Below are 25,181 nucleotides of genomic sequence, written 5' to 3' on the forward strand. Positions count from 1 at the left end.
GCTGTCATGGAGATAGCTGTCCTCATGGGTGCCTGCATAGAGACAGGCCGCTGTAGGAACGTTATGAGATGCAGTCAGGCGCCGCGGGCAGCCTCCCGCCGTGTATCCCGCCGCCGTAGTGATGTGTGAGGGCAGACTGCCGGTCAGGGTTCTCACACACATCATGTCCGCCCTGTAGCCTCCTGTACAGCCGACATCCCTGTAGGATGGCTCTACCGCCAGAAAAGGTCACCGAGCTCAAGCACATCATCCACCAGCAGCTGGAATGGGTGAGTGCCAGTGCCTGCTGTGTGCTACAGGGGGCAGCACTGTGCCTGCTGTGTGCTACAGGGGGCAGATCTAACGCCGGCTATGTACTACAGGGGGCAGCACTGTGCCTGCTATGTACTACAGGGGGCAGATCTAACGCCGGCTATGTACTACAGGGGGCAGATCTAACGCCGGCTATGTACTACAGGGGGCAGATCTAACGCCGGCTATGTACTACAGGGGGCAGATCTAACGCCGGCTATGTACTACAGGGGGCAGCACTGTGCCTGCTATGTACTACAGGGGGCAGATCTAGCGCCGGCTGTGTACTACAGGGGGGCAGCGCTGGCGCCGGCTGTGTACTACAGGGGGGCAGTGCTGGCGCCCGCTGTGTACTACAGGGGGGCAGTGCTGGCGCCCGCTGTGTACTACAGGGGGGCAGTGCTGGCGCCCGCTGTGTACTACAGGTGGCCAGTGCTGGCACCTTCTCTGTACTAGGTTTTCAGGTTATTCTCCCCATTTTTCTGTTTGCATTTCACTTTCTAGAAGAGAGCCTGTAGCAAGCCTAGCCTTCTGCCAGTAGTTCACTGCCCTGGACTTCCTTTCTCACTTTCCATGCTGCATTGCTCTGTCTTTGGTCCAATCAGCAGTATCTGAACGCCTCCGCTCTGCCTAACTGGGACAATTCAGCCATTCAGAGACAGAATCGCCATATTGATGAGACAGTTGAAATGTTAGAGGTCTTGAAATGCAGCAACACAAAAGGAAATGTGTTCACTGGGCAAACAAAAGCGTAAAACAGAAAAAAACGCAAGTTTCATATAGCAATAACTGAAATAACATTAACATCATTTATAAAACTAAATAAATAAAAAAACAAAACTTTGGTACGGTGTTAGCCAGTAGAGCTAAATGTGATTGTTCTCAGTTAGAGAAACCAAGTAATCTTGTAGATATGATAGCTTTTTAATGGCTAACAAAAATACATGATGTTAATGCAAGCTTCCGAACCAACACTGGGTCCTTCTTCAGGCAAAATGGAATAGATCTAAAGAGGCATGGATATTTGTACACACATACATGTAAAAAGGCACAGACATGGTGTGATTAATTTGCACTTAAGATAATACTCGAACAGGATGAGTAGAGGAGTAAATAATTAATCCGCTGATAATGGATGTGACAGTTTTATGGTCCCTAAATTGGTGTTAGGGGGTCACCAGGCCAGCGTGTTATCTCTGCCCCAGATTTCTCATATTTTCCAATGATGCAAGAAGCCCCCTCCGAGGTTCATTCTGTTTTCTGAGAGCATTGAAGATTGTTATAAACTTGTACTCCCAAATTCTTCTGTGATGCTGCAACCTGTAATTGCCTTTAAGTATAATAACTTTCATATGTTCCATGTTATGTCCATGACTAAAAAAAATGCTCCGCGACAAGTAATTCTGTCTTTCTCTCTTTAACTGTGTGGTGATGAGATCTCATCCTGGCTCTCATAAAGGGCCCCAACAGGTCATTAAGGCTCCCTGCACACGGGCGGAAATTCTGCGGTGGGATTTCCTGCAGAATCTACGCCCCTGGACGCCTGCATGGGATTGTATTACAGTACGCAATCCTATGCAGACGGCTGTGATTTGTCTGCGTGAAATCACACGTGGAAAACAAATCGCGGCATGTTCTATTTTTGTGCGGGTCTCGCAGAGGCCCGCACAGAAATGTCATTCCCGGGCCGCCGGCTCTGCGCTGGGCATGCGCCGGCAGCCGGCACATCAAAGAGCGGGAGCCGCGGGAGGGGAGAGGTGAGCGCCGCACTAGTCCCATTGCGACCCGACCCGGCTGTCTGCAGGCGGCCTTAATGCACAGGATCATTTATAGTGCACAGTTCGCTTAGTAAAATTAAAACCCAAAAAACAGTGGCGGAGTTGGTGTGATGCTCCCCCCCCCCCTCATCCCTTAACCCTTTCCAATCCACTGTCTGACGTCTTAAGACATTATAATTTAAGGCTGTACAGCTCCGATGTTAGAAGACATCCGTCGGAGTTCTCTTACTGTATATTGCCAGCCTCTCTGCTGTCGGAGCCTATCCAATGTGTCAGCTCATGCAGTACTGGCTTTAGCCAGCAGATAGCGCCGTTATATAACCGCAGGAAAAGAGTAAGCCCCCTAGGAAAACCAGGATACAAATTGGATTGGAAAGGGTTAATAAAAATGTATAAAAGTTATGCTGTACTTCTATATGTACCCCAAAACAGTGTGTTTGTTTTCTTTTAAAAATGCAACTTTTCCTGTAAAGAGCCTGCCTACATGACTGTCAACAGAAAAAGGGAAGAAAAAAAATGATGGCTTTTTGAAATGCGGAGATGAAAAAACGAAAAAAATACTGCGTTAAGGTGTTAAATGAATGGCAGCTGTAATCATTAAAAGAAACAAAAGACTTCACTATGGGCTGCTTGACAGTACGAACAAGAAGGGCAAAACCGCACTCGAATTCAATCCTCATCAAGTAACCTGCTATAATGCAACATTTGTGTCAAACGTGTGAAATCCTAAGGGTGGTCTTCCACTGGCCGATAGCCGCCCCCTGAATAATCGCTCAAAAGAGCAACTACGGGCAACTGTTGTCCCGTGTACACACAGCAGCCAACACTGCAAGCAGCAGAGTGGTAGTCATTGGACAGCTGTGTGCCCCGCAGTCTCATGTACAGGTACCCTAAGAGAACCCCTTGACGCTGATAATGTTCCAGTAGGGCTTCCGTTTTTCGTGTCTGCACCGCCTGTTCCAGTAACTACAGTAGAATTCAAACTTTAACATTTTCGTGTTTTAGGTAAATGTTCATAGCAAAATCCGCGAGGTGCTGGCGGAGACGCTGAAGGATGAAATAGGGGATGAAAGTCCTAATCTCTCCGAAGACGACTTGATGAAAGCCTTAAGGAGGAGAGGAATTCTTGATGATTTTATGAAAGAACTGCATTTGCTGGAGGTAAAAGGGCTTCTTGCATCTGGATGTATAGAAAGCCTTTTCATTGTAGAGTAAAAACGTAGCAATATTTTAATGTTCATCGTATGTCAGTTAAAGAAGCACCCCGGGTTTTTATTTTGGGGAAATCCACCACAATATTGGTGACTTCTGCTATGAAGAATCCGGTTCTGTAGCTCGTCCCCTACAGGATGTGTATTCTGCACTTTTTCCTTCTGCCCTCCAGGTCACATGACCAGCACTCTGACAACACTCCGTGTCCTGCAGTTATGGAGCAGCTTTATGTTAACTGTCATTAAGGAAAACTGTCTTTCCTGCCCATAATCTGCTCTTCAAAATGAAAGCTGCTCTGTGATTGGTTGCTATGAACCTGGTTTACATAGGTGTGAGCCCGTTTTTCGGTGTAGTGACCAAATCCTATATTTTAGCATACAATTCCAATGTAAAAGGCATCAACATTACAGTGCAGTACAAGGAAATACGGCTCCTTCTGTCCATGTATAATGGTTGCCGTATGCGGTCATATTGCATCACAAGAAGTTTTATTTATAGAGTTTGGGAAATAACGTGCCCTTCTTTTTATCACTGATAGGATGGTTTCCCACAAGAACTCGCCTCCACACCAAAACCAGCAGTGCGTTCTGAAGACAAAGAGCCAAGGACACTGAAAAGAAGTAAGTGAAAACTATAACCACTGATCGGAATGCAACAACAATGTAGCTTTATCATAGCGGTGTATGGCCGCTCTCACATGAGCGTATGCTACTGCGTGTTATGCAAGATGTTTTTGCTCATGTAATACGCAGTACAAATATCCTATAAATTCTTAATTGTGCCGCACTCATGATCTGGGCGGTCCCACAAACATGACTTTCTAGATGTTGTAGTATTAACTCGGCAATTGTACTGCACAGTGTCCACTACTGTTTCTCCACTCTCGACATCAGACCAGCAGAGACAGTGTAAGGAGTCCCGGAGGACCACTTCCATAGAAAGGGCCTTTGCACAGGAAATGGAGTATAATCCTATTACCTAGTATGTTGACTTTGTAATACAAGTCAAATGGTTTATCAGTGGCTTGAAGTGTCATGCATTTCTCCATTAATTCCTTGTTTCTGTCCACAGCTAATATTGACCCATCACGGAGATATCTTCATCTCCAAGTCTTGGGTGGAAAAGCATTCTTGGAACATCTTCAAGAATCGGACCCTCTCCCTGGTCAGGTGTGCTCCACGTTTACTCTTAGCCTGCACTTCCGGAACCAACGCTTTCGATCTAAACCTGTCCCTTGTGCCTGCGAACCAGACTTCCAAGATGGCTTTTTGCTGGAAGTGCAGAAGGACAGCTCGGGTTAGTTCAGCCAGGGTTTTGTGGATTTCCTTTTACTGCTTTATGTGATAATATGGCAATTTTTATGTAATATTATGAAGTCTACATTCAGGCTTGTTGAGATTTGAACATTGAAAATTAAATTTTTGTAATTTCCTGCTCTCTTCTACCCTAGAAACAGACTACAATGTGACACCTTATTATGAGTAGTACATGGTCAATTTATAAATAGTAGTAAATGGTAAAGTCCACATCTATAGTCTACTGCTATGGAGCAACCAACAGAGTATTAAATAAAACACAGTCTCAAGATATCTGAAACGTAAAATTTAAAATAATGTAGTATCGGTAATAACAGTCTCATTGTGTTCTATGCTGTACCTCTGTTAACTCATTATGGGATGAAACTGAAAGGGAGGAGACACAGATTAGATAGTAGAAAAAACTTTCTGAGCGTGAGGGTGATCAATGAGTGGAACAGGTTACCACGAGAGGTGGTGAATTCTCCTTCAATGGAAGTGTTCAAACAAAGGCTGGACAGATATCTGTCTGGGATGATTTAGTGATCCTGCACTGAGCAGGGGGTTGGACCCGATGACCCTGGAGGTCCCTTCCAACTGTACCATTCTATGATTCTATGGACTTATCAGCTATTTTATAGAATGTCTTCATATAGAAGACCACACTAAGCACAATCCTTTATCTAGGTGATGGCAGCAGAATGGCAGATGCCACTACCATGTTGTCTATCTGTGATCCTATACAGCTGGTACTGATCAAGATGGACACATCTGGAGAAACTACTTTAGTGGCATCCCACTTCTTAGAGTGGCGCTCTGTACTAGGAGTTGATCGAGGAGTGACAAGTATTGCTGTTGAGCTCCAGGGAGTAGGTGAGTTCATTGTCATTTTCAAGAGATCTTTGTTGGGAATATTGTAACTATAGATGAGCGAGTATACTCGCTAAAGGCAATTGCTCGAGCGAGCATTGCCTTTAGCGAGCATCTCCCCTGCTCGAGACTGAAGGTTCTGGTGCCGGCGGTGGGCACGGAGCTGCGGGGAAGAGCGGGGAGGAACGGAGGGGAGATCTCTCTCTCCCTCTCTCCCCCTCCGCTCCTCCCTGCTGACTGCCGCTACTCACCGCTCCCCCGCGTCAGCACCCGAACCTGCAGTCTCCAGCGGGGGAGATACTCGCTAAAGGCAATGCTCGCTCGAGCAATTGCCTTTAGCGAGTATACTCACTCATCTCTAATTGTAACCAAAGATGTAATTTAGATTTGCATGTCATTATGTATCACTATTAGCACATTGTGAATGTGTTTTACATGTCTCTGGGGCTTATAGTCAAGACTCTAAAAATCTAGACATAGCAGCCAGGCTGGAACGATCACCGAAAGTTTAAAACATTGTATTATTGTCTACGTGGAGCTTGATCACAGGATGGAAGAGAAAACTCGTCACAAAGAAATATCCCCACAGTTTATAGACCCAAGTTCATAAAAAACAAACAAAAAACCACCTCATCAATTAAAATATTAATCTTTATTAAACATTATTACATTAAAATTTCATATGATGAAATACAGCTATGATAACAAATCTTTTTACCTTGCCCACCCCCGCACACCACTCCTTTTCACTCCCCTCGTTCCTCACTTATTCACTGCACTTGCCCTTCCATAAGATGGTGCTTGATGTTTTCTCTTTGACTTCACTTGTAGGTCTTCACTTGTCTCTTTTCATTACATTATCCCTCTGTTTTTCAGCACCAGTGTGTCAGGCACTGGTCATTTGTTGACCTTCTTCTTTATTAAAGGGGTTTTCCATGGAAATACTATTGATGCCCTATCATCAGAACAGGTCAGCAGTAGTTGATTGGCTGGGGTCCGCCACCCAGGACCCTCACCGATCAGCTGAGTGGGCGCATGCTTTCAGTGCCACAATAACAGAGGTCAGAGTGGAAGCATCTGCACCGACCTTAGTGTAGTGGCCGGCGCTTGTAACTGCTGGTATGGCTCTGCTATTGCGGCGCTGACAGTATGTGCCCGCACAGCTGATTGGTCGGGGTCCCGAGCGGTGGACCCCGACCAATCAACTATTGATGACCTATCCTGAGGATAAGTTATCAATAGTATTTCCACAGAACACCCCTTTAAGTTCCATTGCCCTTCAAATCATTTGTCTTGAAGATTAGGCCCTAGCGATGTCTGTCTAGGCATATTGGCTAAGCTGCATCTTGACCTATTCCACGTACTATTTACTCTTCAGGTGCAGAATGTAAAATTCCTGTTGGGGTTTTAAATGTCAAGCTCGAGCTTTATCCGCCTCTGACTCAAGCGCTATCTCCAGAAATTGTCAGCACGCAGGTGAGATCTGAGATGTGTTGTGTGCAGTGATACGTGCCATTACGTATGTTCAGAAATGATGACCTAATTCGTTGGCTTCCGATGAACCAACCTTTTGTGTCTGTGTTCATGAATATAGATCTGCTCATTAGCTAATGGTTTGCCTTCCATATTTCAGCTGACGCTAGAGCGACAGAAGACCGCAGAGAAGGAACGTTTGTTTTTGGTTTATGCAAAGCAGTGGTGGAGGGAATATCTTCAAATTCGCCCGTCCCACAACTCTAGACTTGTGAAGATCTTTGCGCAGGTTTGGCAGCAGCATAGGATTTCATTTGCTATAGTAGTGCTCGGTGAATCTGTCTCTGGTTATCATCAGACAGTAATAATGCACAATGAATGGCTAACCTTTTATATATGGCAGCCCTGACTAAAATGTGCTATAAAATATATATTCTATTCCATTGTACTGTCTGTAGATGTACGGCCATGGTATAGCACCTCTTAGAATGAGCAGTCTGCCTACAAATGTATGTATGTCACTCCGGGGAATGGGGATCACATCTGTGTACCCAGATCTCAAAGTTTGATTTCTGTTGTGTTTTTTTTTTTTGTTTTTTTTTTTCTTGTGTAACTCGAATCTTAAGTCAATAGCCTGGACATTAACTTGTGACTGGATTTACAGAAGTAGTCTTGACTTTTTTTTTTTTTTAACTTTTTATCCTCTTAGGATGAAAATGGACTCAATCGACCTGTCTGCTGTTATGTGCGTCCATTTAGAGCAGGACGTCTCTTGGATACACCCCGACAAGCGGCACGCTTTGTAAATGTTCTAGGCTATGAAAAGGCCCCTGTAGTTGGTGGAGGGGGTAAACAAGAACAGTGGTGCACTATGCTAGCATTTCTTTGTAGAAATAAGGTATGCTTTAATAGTTTGTATTGAATTGCATCCTTAGGCTGGGTTCACACAGGGCGGATTCCCATCGGAAATCTCGCGGTTTGGCCGCAGCAAAAAACGCGAGATTTCCGCCGGGAGAACCGCCGCGCTTTAAGCCGCGGCGGCTTTGAAGCGGCCCGGCCGCTTGCTTTTCCGTTGCGGCCGGCGCTCCCATAGAGGAGAGCGCGGCCGCGACGAAAATAACCAACAAAAAAAAAGGAAATAGACATGCTGCATCTTCTGAAACCGCGGCTGCGGCGGCCGTAGCCGCGGTTTCAACCAGATTTACCGCAGCGGATTAGCTGTCCCGTGTGGACGAGATTTCTGAGAAATCTCATCCACATGGCTGGCTAATCCCGAGATTAGCGGCCGCGGGCGGATTTGCCGCTGGCGGATCTGCTGCGGCAAATCCGCCCTGTGTGAACCAGGCCTTAGAGCTATACTAAAGCTGGCCGTACACATTAGATAAATCATCTGAACTTGCCGGTTTCGACAGGACGTCTACTTATTCTGTAGGGGTCTTCCGACTCCATTAACAGCAGCTGTGTGTCTTGAGAGACTCCTTCCATAACCAGAGTATGCGGGGATGTAAACTGGACAGGACACAACAGGAGAGCCTTGTCTGCCGGGCGCCCTACAGCTCCTAGATCACCTACTATATGTCTTTTTCGGCTGGATGCCAGGCACATTAAGCCCACTAGTTAAAACCCTTATGGGTATATTATCGATGTTCGTTCTGTTTTAAGACCCTCTGTCCCATAAATGGAAAGGCGGATTTAACGTCGCTTTCATCTGTCTTGTCTTCTCTTTTGTGTATATTTGGAATATCAGGGTAATAATGACCTTGATTAGAGCTGTCCTATATTAAACACTTCTATGAAATGTTTCTACAACGCACAATAGTTTGCAAGCTTGAATGTCTTGTGTATTTTAGGGCGATTGTGAAGATCACTGCACCCTTCTTTGCAGCCTTCTTCTTGGTTTTGGGTTAGCTGCCTATGTGTGTGTTGGTACAAAAGGAAGAGCAATAGCCCACACATGGGTGATGACGTATGGGGCCGATGGGACAGTTACCTTCTGGGAGAGTTTGACAGGACAAAGGTAACTATAAAACACTTGAACTTGACTTGGATGGTTGAAAACCAAAAATAGTTCTAAGATGTAGGTTGTATTTCTATTGCATAGCCCAATAAAACGTAAGTTGTTTGCCTAATACTACATTATGTGATAGCACGCAGTTCTGATGTTGTGTCTCACCAATCTAACTATACAGATATGTCCATAAGCCTGTCAACCCGGATGACCCTCCCTTGGTGGAACAGCCAAAGCCTCTCTACCCATATAAAAGCATTGGATGCATTTTTAACCACCAGCAGTTCTTGGCCAACTGCCAGCCGTCCGATTCGGTTGATCTCTGTGTATTTGATCTAAATGATGAATCCAGGTGGAAACCAATGAGTGAAGAAGCTATTAAATCCATATGTTCCCCGGGATCTACTACATCCCTTCCTCCATTACCTCCGCTCTGCAGCTCACTGCTTGATGGAGCTGCAGAAAGTAATGAGATAGAATTACAGCTGCGAGTCCTGATAACGGAGCACAGGAAGGTAATAGTCCTTTTATCACAAAATGAAAAATATGCTTTGGTTTGCATAAAAAATGTTTGTTTAGCTTCTCGGACAGATTACTAGAAGATGGGGATATAGCTTGTTAGCGCTGAATTTTTGTACAACATGATATACAAATGCATGAGAGCAGAGCGAAACTGGCTATGGGGAGTCGGAAAAAGGGTGTAATGCACCCTTGGATGCCTGTAAAGAGAAACATGTACCGTGGTAGACTAGTTTACACACAGCATTTTTGAAGATCTGGGAGAAAATAACATTGTAGATGTGTCTAGAATCTGGCGATCTAACCAGACTATTGAGCCAAAGTAAAATGGTATTTAGAAAAATCTAATGCTGTATAAATCCGGTTCTAGTATCCAGATAGTTGAAGTATATGGTGGATGTGATGGGAGGCAATAGCTCTAACAGAGGGGCCATTGGGTCATGAACTTGGCTCTCAGGTTTAAATGTGACGCCTGCATTCTCTCTATATTATAGTTAATGGGAATAGATTATTACATTCATGGATTATGAATAGACCATTAGTCTAGCAGAGATTTAGAGACTCTGCAAAGAACAGTTTTACTACCCCTTTCCCAGTGGCCAGCTCCTTTTTTTGTAGAGCTTTTCTTGACTCTGTGAATACCTGTGTACCAGTCCTGAATTGGTACAAAGCAAAGACTCCTAATTTAGGAAATTAATAGGCTTTAGTTAGGAATGTGTGTGATGCTGGAGTAAGCCAAAGAGATGCCCCTCTGATGTGCATATGCCCTAATAAAGCATAAAGACAAAGGGTGGTCTTTGCAAGAAAGCCCCCATTTTAAAGCGTAAATGTTGGCTCTACTAACCTGTCCGTTTTAGTAAGTACTTGCATGCTCCCATAAAATCTACAGTTATGGAGCATCCGTTCTTAGCACTGTAGTGTGCATTTCCTCTGTCATTCCTATTGGCAATTTAGGAATTGACAACTGGGCATTGCCATTCATCTTATCAATAGGGCATGTTGTATTCAGTGCATGCAGATCTAGAGGGATAACCTCCTTTCCAGACCCACGTCCTAGGCCTCTCACTAGCCAAGTCATGATCCTACTACACACTGATGAGGGGCAAATATCCCGAAACAGCTGTCTGTGTATGGATTCTGGCTTGGTTTTCAATTCCCAATCATTGTTCTAAAGAGCTGTATAAAGGGTCGGACATTGACTTGCAGAAATACTGCCATCCAGTAGGTGGTGCTGCAGAGGTATTGTTCCATCTTCCTTATTTGCATTGCATGCAGAGACACGCCTTATTGACGAGGGCAATAGCAATGCCCTGTTGTCGATTAATTCATACATTTCTGGGAAGACCTAGGAACACATCGTGAAAAGTTGTAAGAATGGATGCTCTGGAAATGCTTCATGGGGAATACAAGTAGTTACTAAAACAAACATGTCAGAGCAGATTGGCCTAGCATTAAAGTGTTTAGTTTTTACATTTGATCTACTTTTTTGATGTTTTAATTTTTCTTGTTAATTGTGGGCTATAACAGTAGTCTAAAAATACGGGTGGGCAGCCAAGCAATTTTCAGGCTACCCCTTTTAGGCCACATTCCAAGCTGGTAGTTGTGGTGCAAACTCTGCGTGGACAATCTGGAGCAAAGTAGAATACAATGCATGTGCATGGAATTTTACCCCCCCCCCCCCCCCCCCCATTAATATTTAGCAGGTTTGTCTACTACTTCACACTTTGCATTAACACATACATGCTGATTTCTTCTGCCATGTTTCTATTTACCCTTGTAAATGATCTCATTCTTAATCTTTCCCATTTAGGATCTCGGTCTCACCACAGTTTGGGATGATCAGCTGTCTTATCTACTGTCTCCTGCCCTGGCCGCATATGAAATAGAGCGTACCACAGGAATCTCTGCAGGAAATGAGGAGTTTCAGGATGCCATAAAGAGAGCAGTGCCCGATGGTCATACTTTCAAAGGATTTCCTATTCACTTTGTTCATCGGAATGCAAGAAGGATATTTGCTACTTGTTTGCGGTAATGTTCGCCCCTTTGTACTGGTTGTCAATGACACCGTCACATTACACTGTGCAGCATTTCTAATCTCCTGCTGGGGGAGAATGTCAGATATTTAGTTAAGACAATTTAACCCCATATAAAATATATTGGAGCATATTTACTTAGACCAGAGATCCACACAGCAGCAGCTCCACAAAGAGCGATTAAATGTAGCAAGATGCGCAAAACTTTTTTAATACATTTTTCTTCTTTTGTGGCACCTCCATGCGCAGATGCAAAGCTACACTAGCTACAAGCCGGCGTAGATTTCTGCTGTAATGTATGCAATTTTTTGGCACACATTATAATTCTTCGTGTCGAGTTCTGGCATAAAAACTTTGTCACAATTTTGGCACATGCACCAATATTGCGACTGTTGCACACGAGAAAACTGGGGTACAAAGCGACCTGAATATGCAGCATTGTGTCTTCACTCATAGGGGCAGATTTAAATGTTAAGTGTCCCAGAGTGAACTATGCCTAATTTACTAAGAGGCACAGCGCCCATCTCTTAATAAATAAGGTGCACCTCTGACTGCCCACGCACCACAAAAGGAAATATACAAGAGCTGTACGCTGGCATATTTCCACTGAATTTACACCAGTTTTCAATAACTTTTTAAAAGTTTCTTTTAGCGTTACATAACATAACTTGGATACGTGTGGACCATAAGATCACCAGTGGATGGGTCTGGTGTTCCAATGTATGTTGTGAGATGAATAGAAATTTGGTACAATTCTAACCCACCTTTTCTATATATATATATATATATATAAGTGTAAGCATTTTATACATTATTTCTGATAGGTCTTCTATAGTGCACAATGTCATGCTCTCTCTTACTGACGCTCATCTGGATGCGGACATATTTAGCAGTTGCCTGATAATCCATTTCTGACTAGTGGCTTAAATGAGATAGGTCCCCTGTACACGGGTGGAAATTCCGCAGCGGGATTTCCTGCAGAATTCCCGCCCGTGCCCGCCTGCATAGGATTGCATTACAAAATGCAACCCTAGGCAGATGGCCGCTATTTGTCCACGTGCAAATACACACGGAAACCAAATTGCGGCATGTTCTATTTCTGTGCGGGTCTCGCAGGTGCCTGCACAGAAAGGTCACTCCCAGCACCCCAGCTCTGCTCTGCGCCGGCTGGTCGGCGCATCACGGAGCCGGAGCCGCACTCGTCCCTGCAGAGACGCGGGTCGGATCCCGCTGCGAGAATTCCCACAGGGGATCCGACCCAGTCGTCTGCAATCGGCTATAGTACTTTACTACCTCATAGACTACAAAGACAGTGTGTGCTAATACACAGAAGCCATTATTTGGACACATCAGCGTGTGTTGTGTCTACTGTACATGCTTATTTCGTCTTCTTGTTTTTTGCATAGGTCCCCTTTCTGTGATGAGATTGTGGGCTGTCGTGGAGATCAGATGCGACTTGCTGTTCGAGTGCGAGTTTTCACATACCCTGAATCGGCATGTGCCGTGTGGATTATGTTCGCTTGTAAATATCGATCTGTGCTATAACGCATACAATTGCACCTGTCTAATGTCTGGCTAAGTCCCTCTCAAAAACTCTGTGCAATAAATCATATTCTGTATTTTATTATATATTTAATTTTAATCATGAAGTGTTTATTTTCTTACATTGGAAATTTTTCATACAATAAACTGTATTTTGGCACAGCAAGTCTTTGAGTCATCACTACATCAGAACGAACAAGGGATCTTGTAACAGTGAATAAACCAACAAGGGTTATGTCATAATGAGATTACGAATTCCCTCCTACTCTGCCCACTTGACTGAGGTTTAAAGATCACATTTTTAAAATTGTGTGTGTGTATGTGTGTGTGTATATGTGTGTGTGTGTGTATATATATATATATATATATATATATATATATATATATATATATATATATATATATATATATATATAATATTTAAAAAAAATAATTTTCTTTTAGTTTTCTTGCTAGGTCTACATATATAAGTATAAAGATGGCTTAAAATGCAGAAAAATTCCAGAGCCAGGTTCAGTACTGTTTTCGGCACATACCAGATGTGTGCTGCACACGTGTAAAAATATGACTGTGAAAACATTTGGTGACCTCTTATAAAACTATCTAAAATAAACATTTTGTATCCCCTAACTACCAATTACAGTTCATGTTAAATATTTCATTCTGCCCCATTGTGTCTGCATTTTCAATTGTTGAACAGTGTTTTCAGTTCACAGGTAAGGAACACTTTCGGCACTCTTAGGCTCTTATTTATTGTGTGGCATTTACATTGTAAAACCTTCTTGATATACTGTATATTCCAAATATGTAGTTTGACTTCAACCAATCAGCGGTAACATGACAGGTGAAGGGAATAACATTATCTTATTACCAATGATTTCAGTTATGGGACAGTGAGTGAACAGTCAGTTCTTAAAGTTGATGTGTTGGAAGCAGGAAGAATGGGTGCAAGTTCAACTATCTCTGACTTTAGCAAAGGCCAATTTGTGATGGCTAAATTATTGGGTCAGTTTATCTGTAAAACCAGCAGATCTTGTGAGCATATTCCCAATGCAGTGCGTAGTACCAGCCAAAAGTGGTCCAAGGAAGGAGAAGAGGAAAAGGTCATGGATGCCCAAGGCTTGTACAGTTCAATACAATCGTTAGCCATACAGGCCTCTGACTGCTTTCTGGTGGCATTTACAAACAGCGGTTCTGTGAGTGAGCCCTAAAACAGGGGAGAAATTACCCAATGGAGTGACTACTGACCTACCCCCACCCCATCCGTCTATTCCTTCCCCCAACCAATTCTTACTATGCAGGGCACCAAAGTGAGCAATTACTTGGACACATCTTAGTGCTAAAGAGATGTTAAAGGGGTGGTCTCGCGAAAGCAAGTGGGTCTATACACTTCTGTATGGCCATATTAATGCACTTTGTAATATACATCGTGCATTAAATATGAGCCATACAGAAGTTATTCACTTACCTGCTCCGTTGCTAGCGTCCCCGTTGCCATGGTTCCGTCTAACTTCGGTGTCTTCTTGCTTTTTTAGACGCGCTTGCGCAGATGCATCTTCTCCCTTCGGCTGGTCTTGGAAGCATCGGAGTTTGGCTCCGCCCCCTTTTCGCGTCATCGCGTAGCTCCGCCCCCGTCATGTGCCGATTCCAGCCAATCAGGAGGCTGGAACCGGCACACGTCATGGGGCGGAGCTACGCGATGATGCGTACAAGGGGGCGGAGCCAAAATGCCGATGCTGCCGAGCGGAGCCGAAGGGAGAAGAAGGGAGAAGACGGATCTGCGCAAGCGCGTCTAAAAAGGCAAGAAGACACCGAAGTTAGACGGAACCATGGCAACGGGGACGCTAGCAACGGAGCAGGTAAGTGAATAACTTCTGTATGGCTCATATTTAATGCACGATGTATATTACAAAGTGCATTAATATGGCCATACAGAAGTGTATAGACCCACTTGCTTTCGCGAGACCACCCCTTTAAGGATTAGTTACAGTTATACAGTTTTATCATTACAATCTGTCCTCTATCTGTCCACTATAAAGTTGATGTGGCCCTTGGTGAAAATGAGTTAGACATCCCTGATCTATAGTATCTGGGCAAAATCACTTTGATTGTGTCATAGAGGTGTCTAGTGGTCAACAAGCTCTACACAAGTGGAAATAGAGGTCAGTACACACAAGGAGCCTCCGAGAGCCTTTTTATAGGACAAGGGTGGGACCACTTTTAGGGCCTCAGGTGGCAAAACTGTTCATCTAATCACCACAACTCTATTCATTTGCATATCTATCTGAGATGTATCAGCATGCCATGTTTTGCAGCAAAAGAACAACTTGTAGGTGCTTGCATTTTTTTTTTTTTTTTTTTAACAAAGAGTGTAAAAATGAATTTCTGTTTTCTGTTCTCTGTGGAAATCAATAGTACAAAAACAATAGGCACTCATCAGTGGAGAATAATTAGATAGATGTAGTGTGGGAGAGTCAGCTCAGGTAGAGCGTGGGGGTTGCAGTGTGAACAGCAGTCAGAGACCAAGACAGCAGTTAAGAGTCCATACAGGCTTGGCCTGCTTTTATTTAAAACGCACCAAAATAAACAAAACAGAGCCTTAACGTCAGGCATAAACAAAATCCTCTTATCCAGCACTAACTAACAAACACACAGTTCTTCCCTGACTATATGTACGGCATGCTGCAGCCACACGAAAAACCACACAATAGCACAATGTCCAGTTTCTTCCCTGGGTCCACAGCGCACACCAAAGTGTCCCTACGCAGCCTTCAGCTGCACTCATGCCACACGCTGGCCTCATAGCCACACCACCCTCATGTCTATTTATAAGTGCGTCTGCCATGAGGAGGAACCGCAGGCACACACTGCAGAGGGTTGGCACGGCTAGGCAGCTACCCTCTTTAAAAGGGGCGGGGCGATAGCCCACAATGCTGTACAGAAGCAATGAGAAATATAATCCTGTGCCACCGCCATCAGGAGCTGCACACGTGGGCATAGCAATGGGGAACCTATGTGCCACACACTATTCATTCTGTCAAGGTGTCTGCATGCCCCAGTCAGACCGTGGTTTTTTATAAATAGTCACAGGCAGGTACAACTCCGCAATGGGAATTCCGTGTGCACCCACAGCATGGGTGGCTTCCTGGAACCCACCGGCTGTACATAAATGTATCCCATTGCAGTGCCCATCACAGCTGAGGTAACGTCCGATTAAATGCAGGTGGGCTTCGGCCCACACTGCGTGCCCCAACCTGACCGGGGTTTTTAATTCATAGACACAGGCAGGTACAACTCCCTATTGTGAAGTCCCTGTGGACCGACAGCATGGGTGGCTCCCTGGAACCCACCGGCGGTACATAAATATATCCCATTGCATTGCCCATCACAGCTGAGGTAATGTCATGTTTAATGCAGGTGGGCTTCGGCCCACACTGCATGCCCCAGTCAGACTGGGGTTCTTTAGAAGTGGACACATGCAGTTACAACTCCGTGTGGACCGACAGCATGGGTGGGTGCCAGGAAGCCACTGGTGGTACATAAATATATCCCTTTGCATTGCCCATCACAGCTGACGTAATGTCATGTTTAATGCAGGTGGGCTTCGGCCCACACTGCATGCCCCAGTCAGACTGGGGTTCTTTAGAAGTGGACACATGCAGTTACAACTCCGTGTGGACCGACAGCATGGGTGGCTCCCTGGAACCCACCGACGGTACATAAATATATCCCATTGCAGTGCCCAGTACAGCTGAGATAATGTCATGTTTAATGCAGGTGGGCTTCAGCCCACACTGCATGCCCCAGTCAGACTGGGGTTCTTTAGAAGTGGACACATGCAGTTACAACTCCGTGTGGACCGACAGCATGGGTGGGTGCCAGGAAGCCACCGGTGGTACATAAATATATCCCTTTGCATTGCCCATCACAGCTGAGGTAGTAATGTCATGTTTAATGCAGGTGGGCTTCGGCCCACACTGCATGCCCCAGTCAGACTGGGGTTCTTTAGAAGTGGACACGTGCAGTTACAACTCCGTGTGGACCCACAGCATGGGTGGCTCCCTGGAACCCACCGGCGGTACATAAATATATCCCATTGCAGTGCCCAACACAGCTGATGTAACGTCAGCTTTAATGCAGGTGGGCAAAAAATTAATTGGATTACACTGTAGGCGAGGGCCCCAAAAAATTGGTGTACCAACAGTACTAATGTACGTCAGAAAAATTGCCCATGCCCAACCAAGAGGGCAGGTGAAACCCATTAATCGCTTTGGTTAATGTGGCTTAATTTGTAACTAGGCCTGGAGGCAGCCCAGTTAAAATAAAAATTGGTTCAGGTGCAAGTTTCAACGCTTTAATGAGCATTGAAACGTATAAAAATTGTTTACAAAAATTATATGACTGAGCCTTGTGGGCCTAAGAAAAATTGCCCGTTCGGCGTGATTACGTCAGGTTTCAGGAGGAGGAGGAGGATGAATATTATACACAGATTGATGAAGCTAAAAGGTCCACGTTTTTGATGGTGATAGAGAACAATGCTTCCATCTGTGGGTGCAGCCTACGTATTGTTTAGGTATCGCAGCTGTCCGCTGGTGGAGAAGAGAAGTCTGGGGAAATCCAGGCTTTGTTCATCTTGATGAGTGTAAGCCTGTCGGCACTGTCGGTTGACAGGTGGGTACGCTTATCTGTGACGATTCCCCCAGCCGCACTAAACACCCTCTCTGACAAGACGCTAGCCGCAGGACAAGCAAGCACCTCCAGGGCATACAGCGCGAGTTCAGGCCACGTGTCCAGCTTCGACACCCAGTAGTTGTAGGGGGCAGAGGCATCACGGAGGACGGTCGTGCAATCGGCTACGTACTCCCTCACCATCCTTTTACAGTGCTTCCGCCGAATCAGCCTTGACTGGGGAGCGGTGACACAGTCTTGCTGGGGAGCCAGAAAGCTGTCAAAGGCCTTAGAGAGCGTTCCCCTGCCTGTGCTGTACATGCTGCCTGATCTCCGCGCCTCCCCTGCTACCTGGCCCTCGGAACTGCGCCTTCGGCCACTAGCGCTGTCGGATGGGAATTTTACCAGAATGCGTGTAACGCGAGGGTCACGAGAAAGGCATCCTAACATGAAGTCAGCCATGTGTGCCAGGGTACCTGTACGCAACACATGGCTGTCCTCACTAGGAAGATCACTTTCAGGATCCTCCTCCTCCTCCTCCTCCTCAGGCCATACACGCTGAAAGGATGACAGGCAAGCAGCATGGGTACCCTCAGCAGTGGGCCAAGCTGTCTCTTCCCCCTCCTCCTCATCCTCCTCCCCCTCCTCCTCCTCCTCAACGTGCTGAGATATAGACAGGAGGGTGCTCTAACTATCCAGCGACATACTGTCTTCCCCCGCCTCTGTTTCCAAGCGCAAAGCGTCTGCCTTTATGCTTTGCAGATGGTCCGTTTAAAATGAATATAGATCCGCGCTCCGAGAAACTGACACTTCTATCTTCCTTTTAAGTCAATTTATTTCTTTACACACTACGCGTTTCGTCCTTCCAAGAGGACTTTTTCAAGTACACAAATACATTTAAATACATTCTATTTATAGTAAAATACACATACCTTTCTCCCGTGCGGTCTGCTCCGTCCCGTGTCTCCTCCAGCGTCCTGCGGCGTCACGCCCCCCGTGCGTGTCATGTGACCTGCATCACATGGTGCCGTGACGTCACATAGCCGGGAGCTGCTCTTTCTGTGAGAGAGAGTCTAGACGGGCAGAACTGCAGCTAATGGGATGCATGAGAAATATGAGTGTTACTGGCATCCATCCATATCTCTCATGATTCATTGGTTCATAAAACATTATTTATAATAAAAACATTTATCTATTCTTTATAAAACAGGAGGAAGAAAATATTTCATGGCAATTCATTTTCTTATTCTTTCTACCATAACTAGTTATCCTCATATTTCAATTGGATTATATTATATATGTATAAATATCATTATTATAAATATATCATAAAATTATTCTTAGGTCTAATAACACTATCAGTATTTTTCTCATAAAAGCCTACAATAAATATAATTGATTCGAATAGGTATAAACAATATTATACATTAATAATAATAATAAAAAATATATAAAATAGTGTAAAAAATTCATAAAAATATTTTTGTTACTATTATTGTTATATTTATAACCCATAATTTATGTTCATTATAACTTCTCTAAAATTTCATGATGTGCTGCTGCTGACACATCTTGATTGCGAGACAGAGGTTGCGTAGGAGGAGGAGGAGGGTGGTTTAGTGGAGGAAGCATACACCGCCGCAGATACCACCACCGAGCTGGGGCCCGCAATTCTGGGGGTGGGTAGGACGTGAGCGGTCCCAGGCTCTGACTCTGTCCCAGCCTCCACTAAATTCACCCAATGTGCCGTCAGGGAGATATAGTGGCCCTGCCCGCCTGTGCTTGTCCACGTGTCCGTTGTTAAGTGGACCTTGCCAGTAACCGCGTTGGTGAGGGTGCGTACAATGTTGCGGGAGACATGGTCGTGCAGGGCTGGGACGGCACATCGGGAAAAGTAGTGGCGACTGGGAACTGAGTACCGCGGGGCCGCCGCCGCCATCATACCTTTGAAAGCCTCCGTTTCCACAACCCTATACGACAGCATCTCCAGGCTGATAAATTTGGCTATGTGCACGTTTAACGCTTGAGCGTGCGGGTGCGTGGCGGCGTACTTGCGCTGGTGACGGCTGGACGGTGCGCTGAGAGACATTGCTGGATGGGGCCGAGCACAGCGGAGGTGAGGGTGTGGGTGCAGGCCAGGAGACGGTAGTGCCTGTGTCCTGAGAGGGGGGTTGGATCTCAGTGGCAGGTTGGGGCACAGGGGGAGAGGCAGCGGTGCAAACCGGAGGCGGTGAACGGCCTTCGTCCCACCTTGTGGGGTGCTTGGCCATCATATGTCTGCGCATGCTGGTGGTGGTGAGGCTGGTGGTGGTGGCTCCCCGGCTGATCTTGGCATGACAAATGTTGCACACCACTGTTCGTCGGTCGTCTGCACTCTCAGTGAAAAACTGCCAGACCTTTGAGCACCTCGGCCTCTGCAGGGTGGCATGGCGCGAGGGGGCGCTTTGGGAAACAGTTGGTGGATTATTCGGTCTGGCCCTGCCTCTACCCCTGGCCACCGCACTGCCTCTTCCAACCTGCCCTGCTGCTGCACTTGCCTCCCCCTCTGAAGACCTGTCCTCAGTAGGCGTAGCAAACCAGGTGGGGTTGATCTGGATTATGATTTCTCCAGCAGGCTTTGGGGTATTTTGTCGCTTTCCGAATTGAGTATCGTGTGCACACATCATCGAACCAGAATCAGACACCAATGTTAGTCTAAAACTGGGAGAGTCTCTACAATGTGTAGAGGCTCAAGCCTTTTATTATAACACATGACAACCGCCCTTCAATGGGCGTGCAACAGATTACATCAGTAACATATAAGATTCTCATTTGTCGGTTCATATAGAATCCCCCACCTCTCTGCCCACCCCCTCCAAGTGTTGAGGTGGTATGGACTTCGTCCTCTAGCTGAAGTCATCTCCGTGTAGTGATGAATCATTGTTTACCTAGCTTCAGGATGAGGAGTGGAAGGGGGCTAGACAAACACTCAGTATTAAACACAGGATATACACGACACTATGGCCTTTTAACTCTTAGAAACTGGTTGAGCAACTTCTATGTACTTAGAGCAAATACTATGATTAGATTGTGTGTGTGTCCTTTGAACTCCTCAGAGCTGAAAGTCATTACAATAGCAAAATACATTTGGGTTATATACAAATAGCGATAGACATTTTATACTAAATAATTATCATGTCTATCACAATCCCCCCTTAAAATGTCTATCCTCTAATTCTTTATCTAATTTTCACAGTCTTCTGCGCATGAGCCTATAACCGGAGCGCGTTGAAGGTTCGTTTTAGGGTCTTCAAGGGGTTGTAGGACTTGTCCACTCCTTCTGGGGATGCATTCAGCAAACTCATGGTGGGAGCGGCTTTTCCAGCATCAGTTTCACAGGTCTCTCTGACACAGGGGATAACACAGCAGACTAGAACAGAAAAGGTAACCATCAGTTCACATACAACAGCGACGCCCGTCTGTGCCAGGATCCTTTACCACCCGCTCATCCATGGCGAGTGCTGGTCCCAAAAGTTAGCTCTTTTTAGTTAGTGTGGTCAGCTTCTTAATAGCAACTGCGTCTTTATCCGCGGGTCACGTGTCGTCTAGGATGTAGGTATGACAAGTCTCCCCTATCATCTTTCAGACACTCCCCTTTTTAGCTAAAGTCGTCTCTAAGGCCATTCTATTTTTAAAAAAGTCATAGTCGAGGTAGGTCCTATTGGTCGACTAGTCCCTATAAGGCGTCTCTAGTATAATTTATAAACCACTGCTAATTATAATAAACATAATTAATCCAGTCAACGTTTATTTACCATAATGATCAGGAAAATGGACTCGAATCTAGTTTTAACTTGGTCTCTAATTTTTAAAACTCGTCAGGTACCCCCCTTGGCTATCCTATGATATCAATGTATACGTGTAGATCAAAACTACCACCAGGGGTCTCTCTTCTCGCTCTAGCATAATGTTACAATACTAGTAGCGTGCACCGGTACGCACGGCGTGGGACTCCCTAATCTTCACCCACACCAATGTCCCTCCTGGAGATAGTCCTAATGGTGAACACGTCCAAGTCGCCTCACCCTTGCGTCAGGGTTTTCCCACTGCCCGTAAGTCCCTACTCCTAGGAGGGGGGGATCCCTACCTCACCTCAGAGGGAGGCCATGGATTCCCTGGGATCATTTCCGGGCATCCATACCCTCTATCTGTACAAGTTAACACCCCACAGGGTGTGCCCTCGCCGGAACCTAAGGTCTTCTGCACTATCCCTTGGCAAATGGGAATTCCACTGACAATCCATCTTAGGAGATCGGGGCAGGCGCAGTACTAGTACATTTCTCCTTTTCTTTGGTAGCGTACGTGGTTGGCATTATCAGAACTGGCTCTTCATCTTTTTCAAACAAGGGAAACGTTGGTGTCTGACAGGATGTGGAGGAGCATAAGGGCTTTACTAAGGCACACTCCCCTGTCCAATTACCCTCCAGGCGGGTCCTCTACCTCATGTCTCCACAAAGCCAGTAAACGTCTCCTAAGGACTGGACCTGATTCTGCATCTATTCCCCTCCTATCATACTGTAGGAGGAGCAATACCCGTTGGTGAGTTCCCCAAAAATCTCCCTCCACCCTGCCTATTTGCCTGGCAGGTGTAGTTTCCAGGGTAGTCAGTAATACTCTCTCCGGTGCAAAACACTTAAGTAGTTATAGAGTATTCCTTCTTCCATTTCTCACGGACAGTGAAATTAGCGGAAATGTTCGTGAAGAGACTAATAAACCACTCTTCAGCATCTACAGGGAGATTTAGGGGGACCATCCCCGAGTGTAGTCGGGCACTACCGCACACGCAACAGTTAGACTTGTTGCTCCTGTTAGCATTGTACCTCATCAACTCCAACCAGAGATTCTGGTCAGAGTAGCCAGTCGCTACTGTCAAGGTGTCCTCAAAGGTAGGGTCGGCTATGATCATCATGTTCGTCAAGGTCTTTATCTTACGGCGGAGGGGGTTAATTATGGGCACGGGACTAAGTGAAGGCTTCCATTCGGCTGCATCTACCATATCCCTTATTTTAAACTTCCCTAAGGGATCTGTCCTCCCGTATCGGTATGTCCCCAGACTATAAGTCTCCCCGTCCCCCGGGCTTGGATCTCCCATGGTTAATGTAAAAACCGTATTAAAACCAAGCAACATACTAAGTTCAGCCTTCCAATACCTGCTGTCCTTATTATTCTCAAGGAGGGTTATACGACTAATTAGGGATTTCCCGCTCTTATCTTTCTTATTTAAGGCACTTCGCGGTTTATAGGACTAGTCTATTCCTGTGTTCCATCCCACTAATCCCCAATAACGGCAGTCTTCTCCCCAGACGTTATCAGTGGCGCAAACATATTGTATTCCCCGGGGATATAAGTCATATAACCAGCTGGACTGAGCTAAATCTGGCCTGCGGTGGGATCTTGCGCCTAGACACGGGACCACAGTACAATAGTCGAAGGAATATGCAGCTACTTGAGCATTGGACGAGTTATACTAGAAGGTAACCATACCCCCATATTCTTCCGACTAAGGATTCCAGTTGCCACCCTCCTCTCTCACTAGCCCTAACCAGAGTAATGTCTTTGGCACAACTAAGATTGGTCTCCCGGATCTGAAGCTTTCTTACAGTATGAAGCGTGGATCCATGTAAGTCTTTCGGCTAGTTTCACAGCTGTGGCAGTAGTCAGAAGCACCTGGTAGGGGCCATCAAATCGGGGCTCAGGAGGGTGCTTCCTGAGGAACTTCTTGACGCACACCCAATCCCCAGGCTGCAAGATATGTGTCCCAGTGTCTGCCTCTGAGTCTGGAAGAGAACACCTGTGCATAGGCTTTGGTTAGTTCTTTAACAACGGAAATCACATACTCAGTCAACACATCAGATTGTAATTGTAACCACTGAGGATAGTAACAACCTAGCCTTGGGGCTAGCCCAAACAATCTCGTAGGGAGATAATGTATAATCCCCCCTGGGTTCATATCTAACACTGTATAAGGCTATTGGATGGCAGTCTTTCCAAAGTGGCGTCATTTTTAAGTATCTTACTTTTAGCGTGCCACTACGTCTCTCCACCTTTCCACTACTCTAAAGATGGTAGAGTATGTAAAAGGCCTGGGATACACCCAGAGCAGACATGACATGTTACATTCACCTGCGAAGTTTATACCTCTGTCTGACTCTGAATCACCTCTGGTACCCCATATTCACAGTTTACCTCGTTCATGAGCTTCTTTGCAGTTACCTACTTGTTTACGTTGGTAACAGGGTCGGCCTCCAACCTGCAAAGACATCAACAACAACAAGCACGTAGTCATACTTCCCAACAAGTGGGGAGCTGAACGTAGTCAATTTGCAATCCCTGAAATGGGTAGAGTGGTCCCGGCAAGTGTGATGTGGCAAATTTACTTCTGCCCTGACTCACCTATGGCATAGATCATGCTAAACCGGACAAATGATGCAGCAGCTACAGAGAACCTAGAAGTCGCCCAACCTCTTTCAAGCGTCGTCGTCATTACTGCTTTACTAGGTGGGTCTTTCCGTCCATCAGCTGGGCCATCATGGGATACAGGAACTGTGGTGGGCAAGTGCTGTTGACCGTTCACCACACACTGTCCTGTTTCTGCTGCTCCCATATTAGTCCATTTATTCTTTTCTTCCTTGCTGGCTTGTAACTGTAAAAGTCTTTAGCATATCAAAGTCCAAATTTTTGTCAATGTCCAAAGTTTTTTTTACCACTGACTCATGCTGTCAGTATCTTTCTTCTTTCTTCCACGGCTTGAGGGCCGCTGCCTTTGCTGCGCTGTCAGCGAGGGTGTCGTCTCTCGCCTCTCCAGTGTAGGAATCGGTGCGAACTCTCAACTTTGTCAGGTAGAAGTAGGGCCTCCATGCGACTCTGTACCGTTGCACCATTCTCAATTGGTTGTCCTGCTAAGGTAAAAAAACTGTCTGGCCTTCCATATTGGGCCGTAATCATGAGCTATGCCAAATGCATACCAGGAGTCAGTGTAAAGGATTGCCGGTCTTACCTCTCGCCACTCTACACGCCTCAGTGAGGGCCTTCCATTCCGCTTATTGTACTGTGACATGCGGAGGCAGAGCTTCTGCTTCTAGGACATCTTGTTGTGTGACCACTGCATATCCGATGTGGAGTCATCAATCCTCACCCTGGTACCATCTGCAAAAAGCTCAACATATGCATTATCAACAGGGGTTCTGGTAACTGTTTGCATATCTGCAGTTTCTTACTGAATTAGTACTAAATAATCGTGCTGATGTTCTATTTCACATGGCTCGGAATCTTGTAGCACAAAATCATTTATTTTTTTTTTTTTCAAACCCAATAGCTGATCTACAACACCTAGATCATCTATGACCCAGATCACCTATGCCTCCCCCCTTTTGAACCGCAATACTCAATGGAAAAAGAGTCATTGCGTTCAAACTAGTAAACCAAGAGGCACAAAAACAAGCACTTTGTAGGT

The 25,181-nt window shown here is 45.5% G+C and overlaps 1 protein-coding gene across 1 annotated transcript; it reads left to right on the forward strand.

The window, feature by feature from the left end:
- Nucleotides 1–63: 63 nt before the first annotated feature.
- Nucleotides 64–13,187, forward strand: CEP76 (centrosomal protein 76). Its single transcript, XM_066579520.1, has 12 exons — nt 64–269; nt 3,075–3,230; nt 3,820–3,901; nt 4,353–4,577; nt 5,264–5,449; nt 6,825–6,922; nt 7,080–7,208; nt 7,629–7,817; nt 8,770–8,936; nt 9,109–9,442; nt 11,257–11,474; nt 12,886–13,187. The coding sequence occupies exons 1-12, from the start codon at nt 207–209 to the stop codon at nt 13,022–13,024; spliced, it is 1,986 nt and encodes a 661-aa protein (XP_066435617.1). The 5' UTR covers nt 64–206; the 3' UTR covers nt 13,025–13,187.
- Nucleotides 13,188–25,181: the final 11,994 nt, after the last annotated feature.

Source organism: Eleutherodactylus coqui, chromosome 9 (genome assembly GCF_035609145.1).
Source record: "Eleutherodactylus coqui strain aEleCoq1 chromosome 9, aEleCoq1.hap1, whole genome shotgun sequence".
Classification (NCBI taxonomy): domain Eukaryota; kingdom Metazoa; phylum Chordata; class Amphibia; order Anura; family Eleutherodactylidae; genus Eleutherodactylus; species Eleutherodactylus coqui.

Bases quoted from the DNA above. Each gene is read 5' to 3' on its own strand.
- CEP76 (XM_066579520.1), top strand. From the start codon at position 207: ATGGCTCTACCGCCAGAAAAGGTCACCGAGCTCAAGCACATCATCCAC. The intron at 4,578-5,263 runs GTTAGTTCAGCC...TCCTTTATCTAG, and splicing joins AGTGCAGAAGGACAGCTCGG to GTGATGGCAGCAGAATGGCA. The intron at 11,475-12,885 runs GTAATGTTCGCC...TTTTTTGCATAG, and splicing joins ATATTTGCTACTTGTTTGCG to GTCCCCTTTCTGTGATGAGA.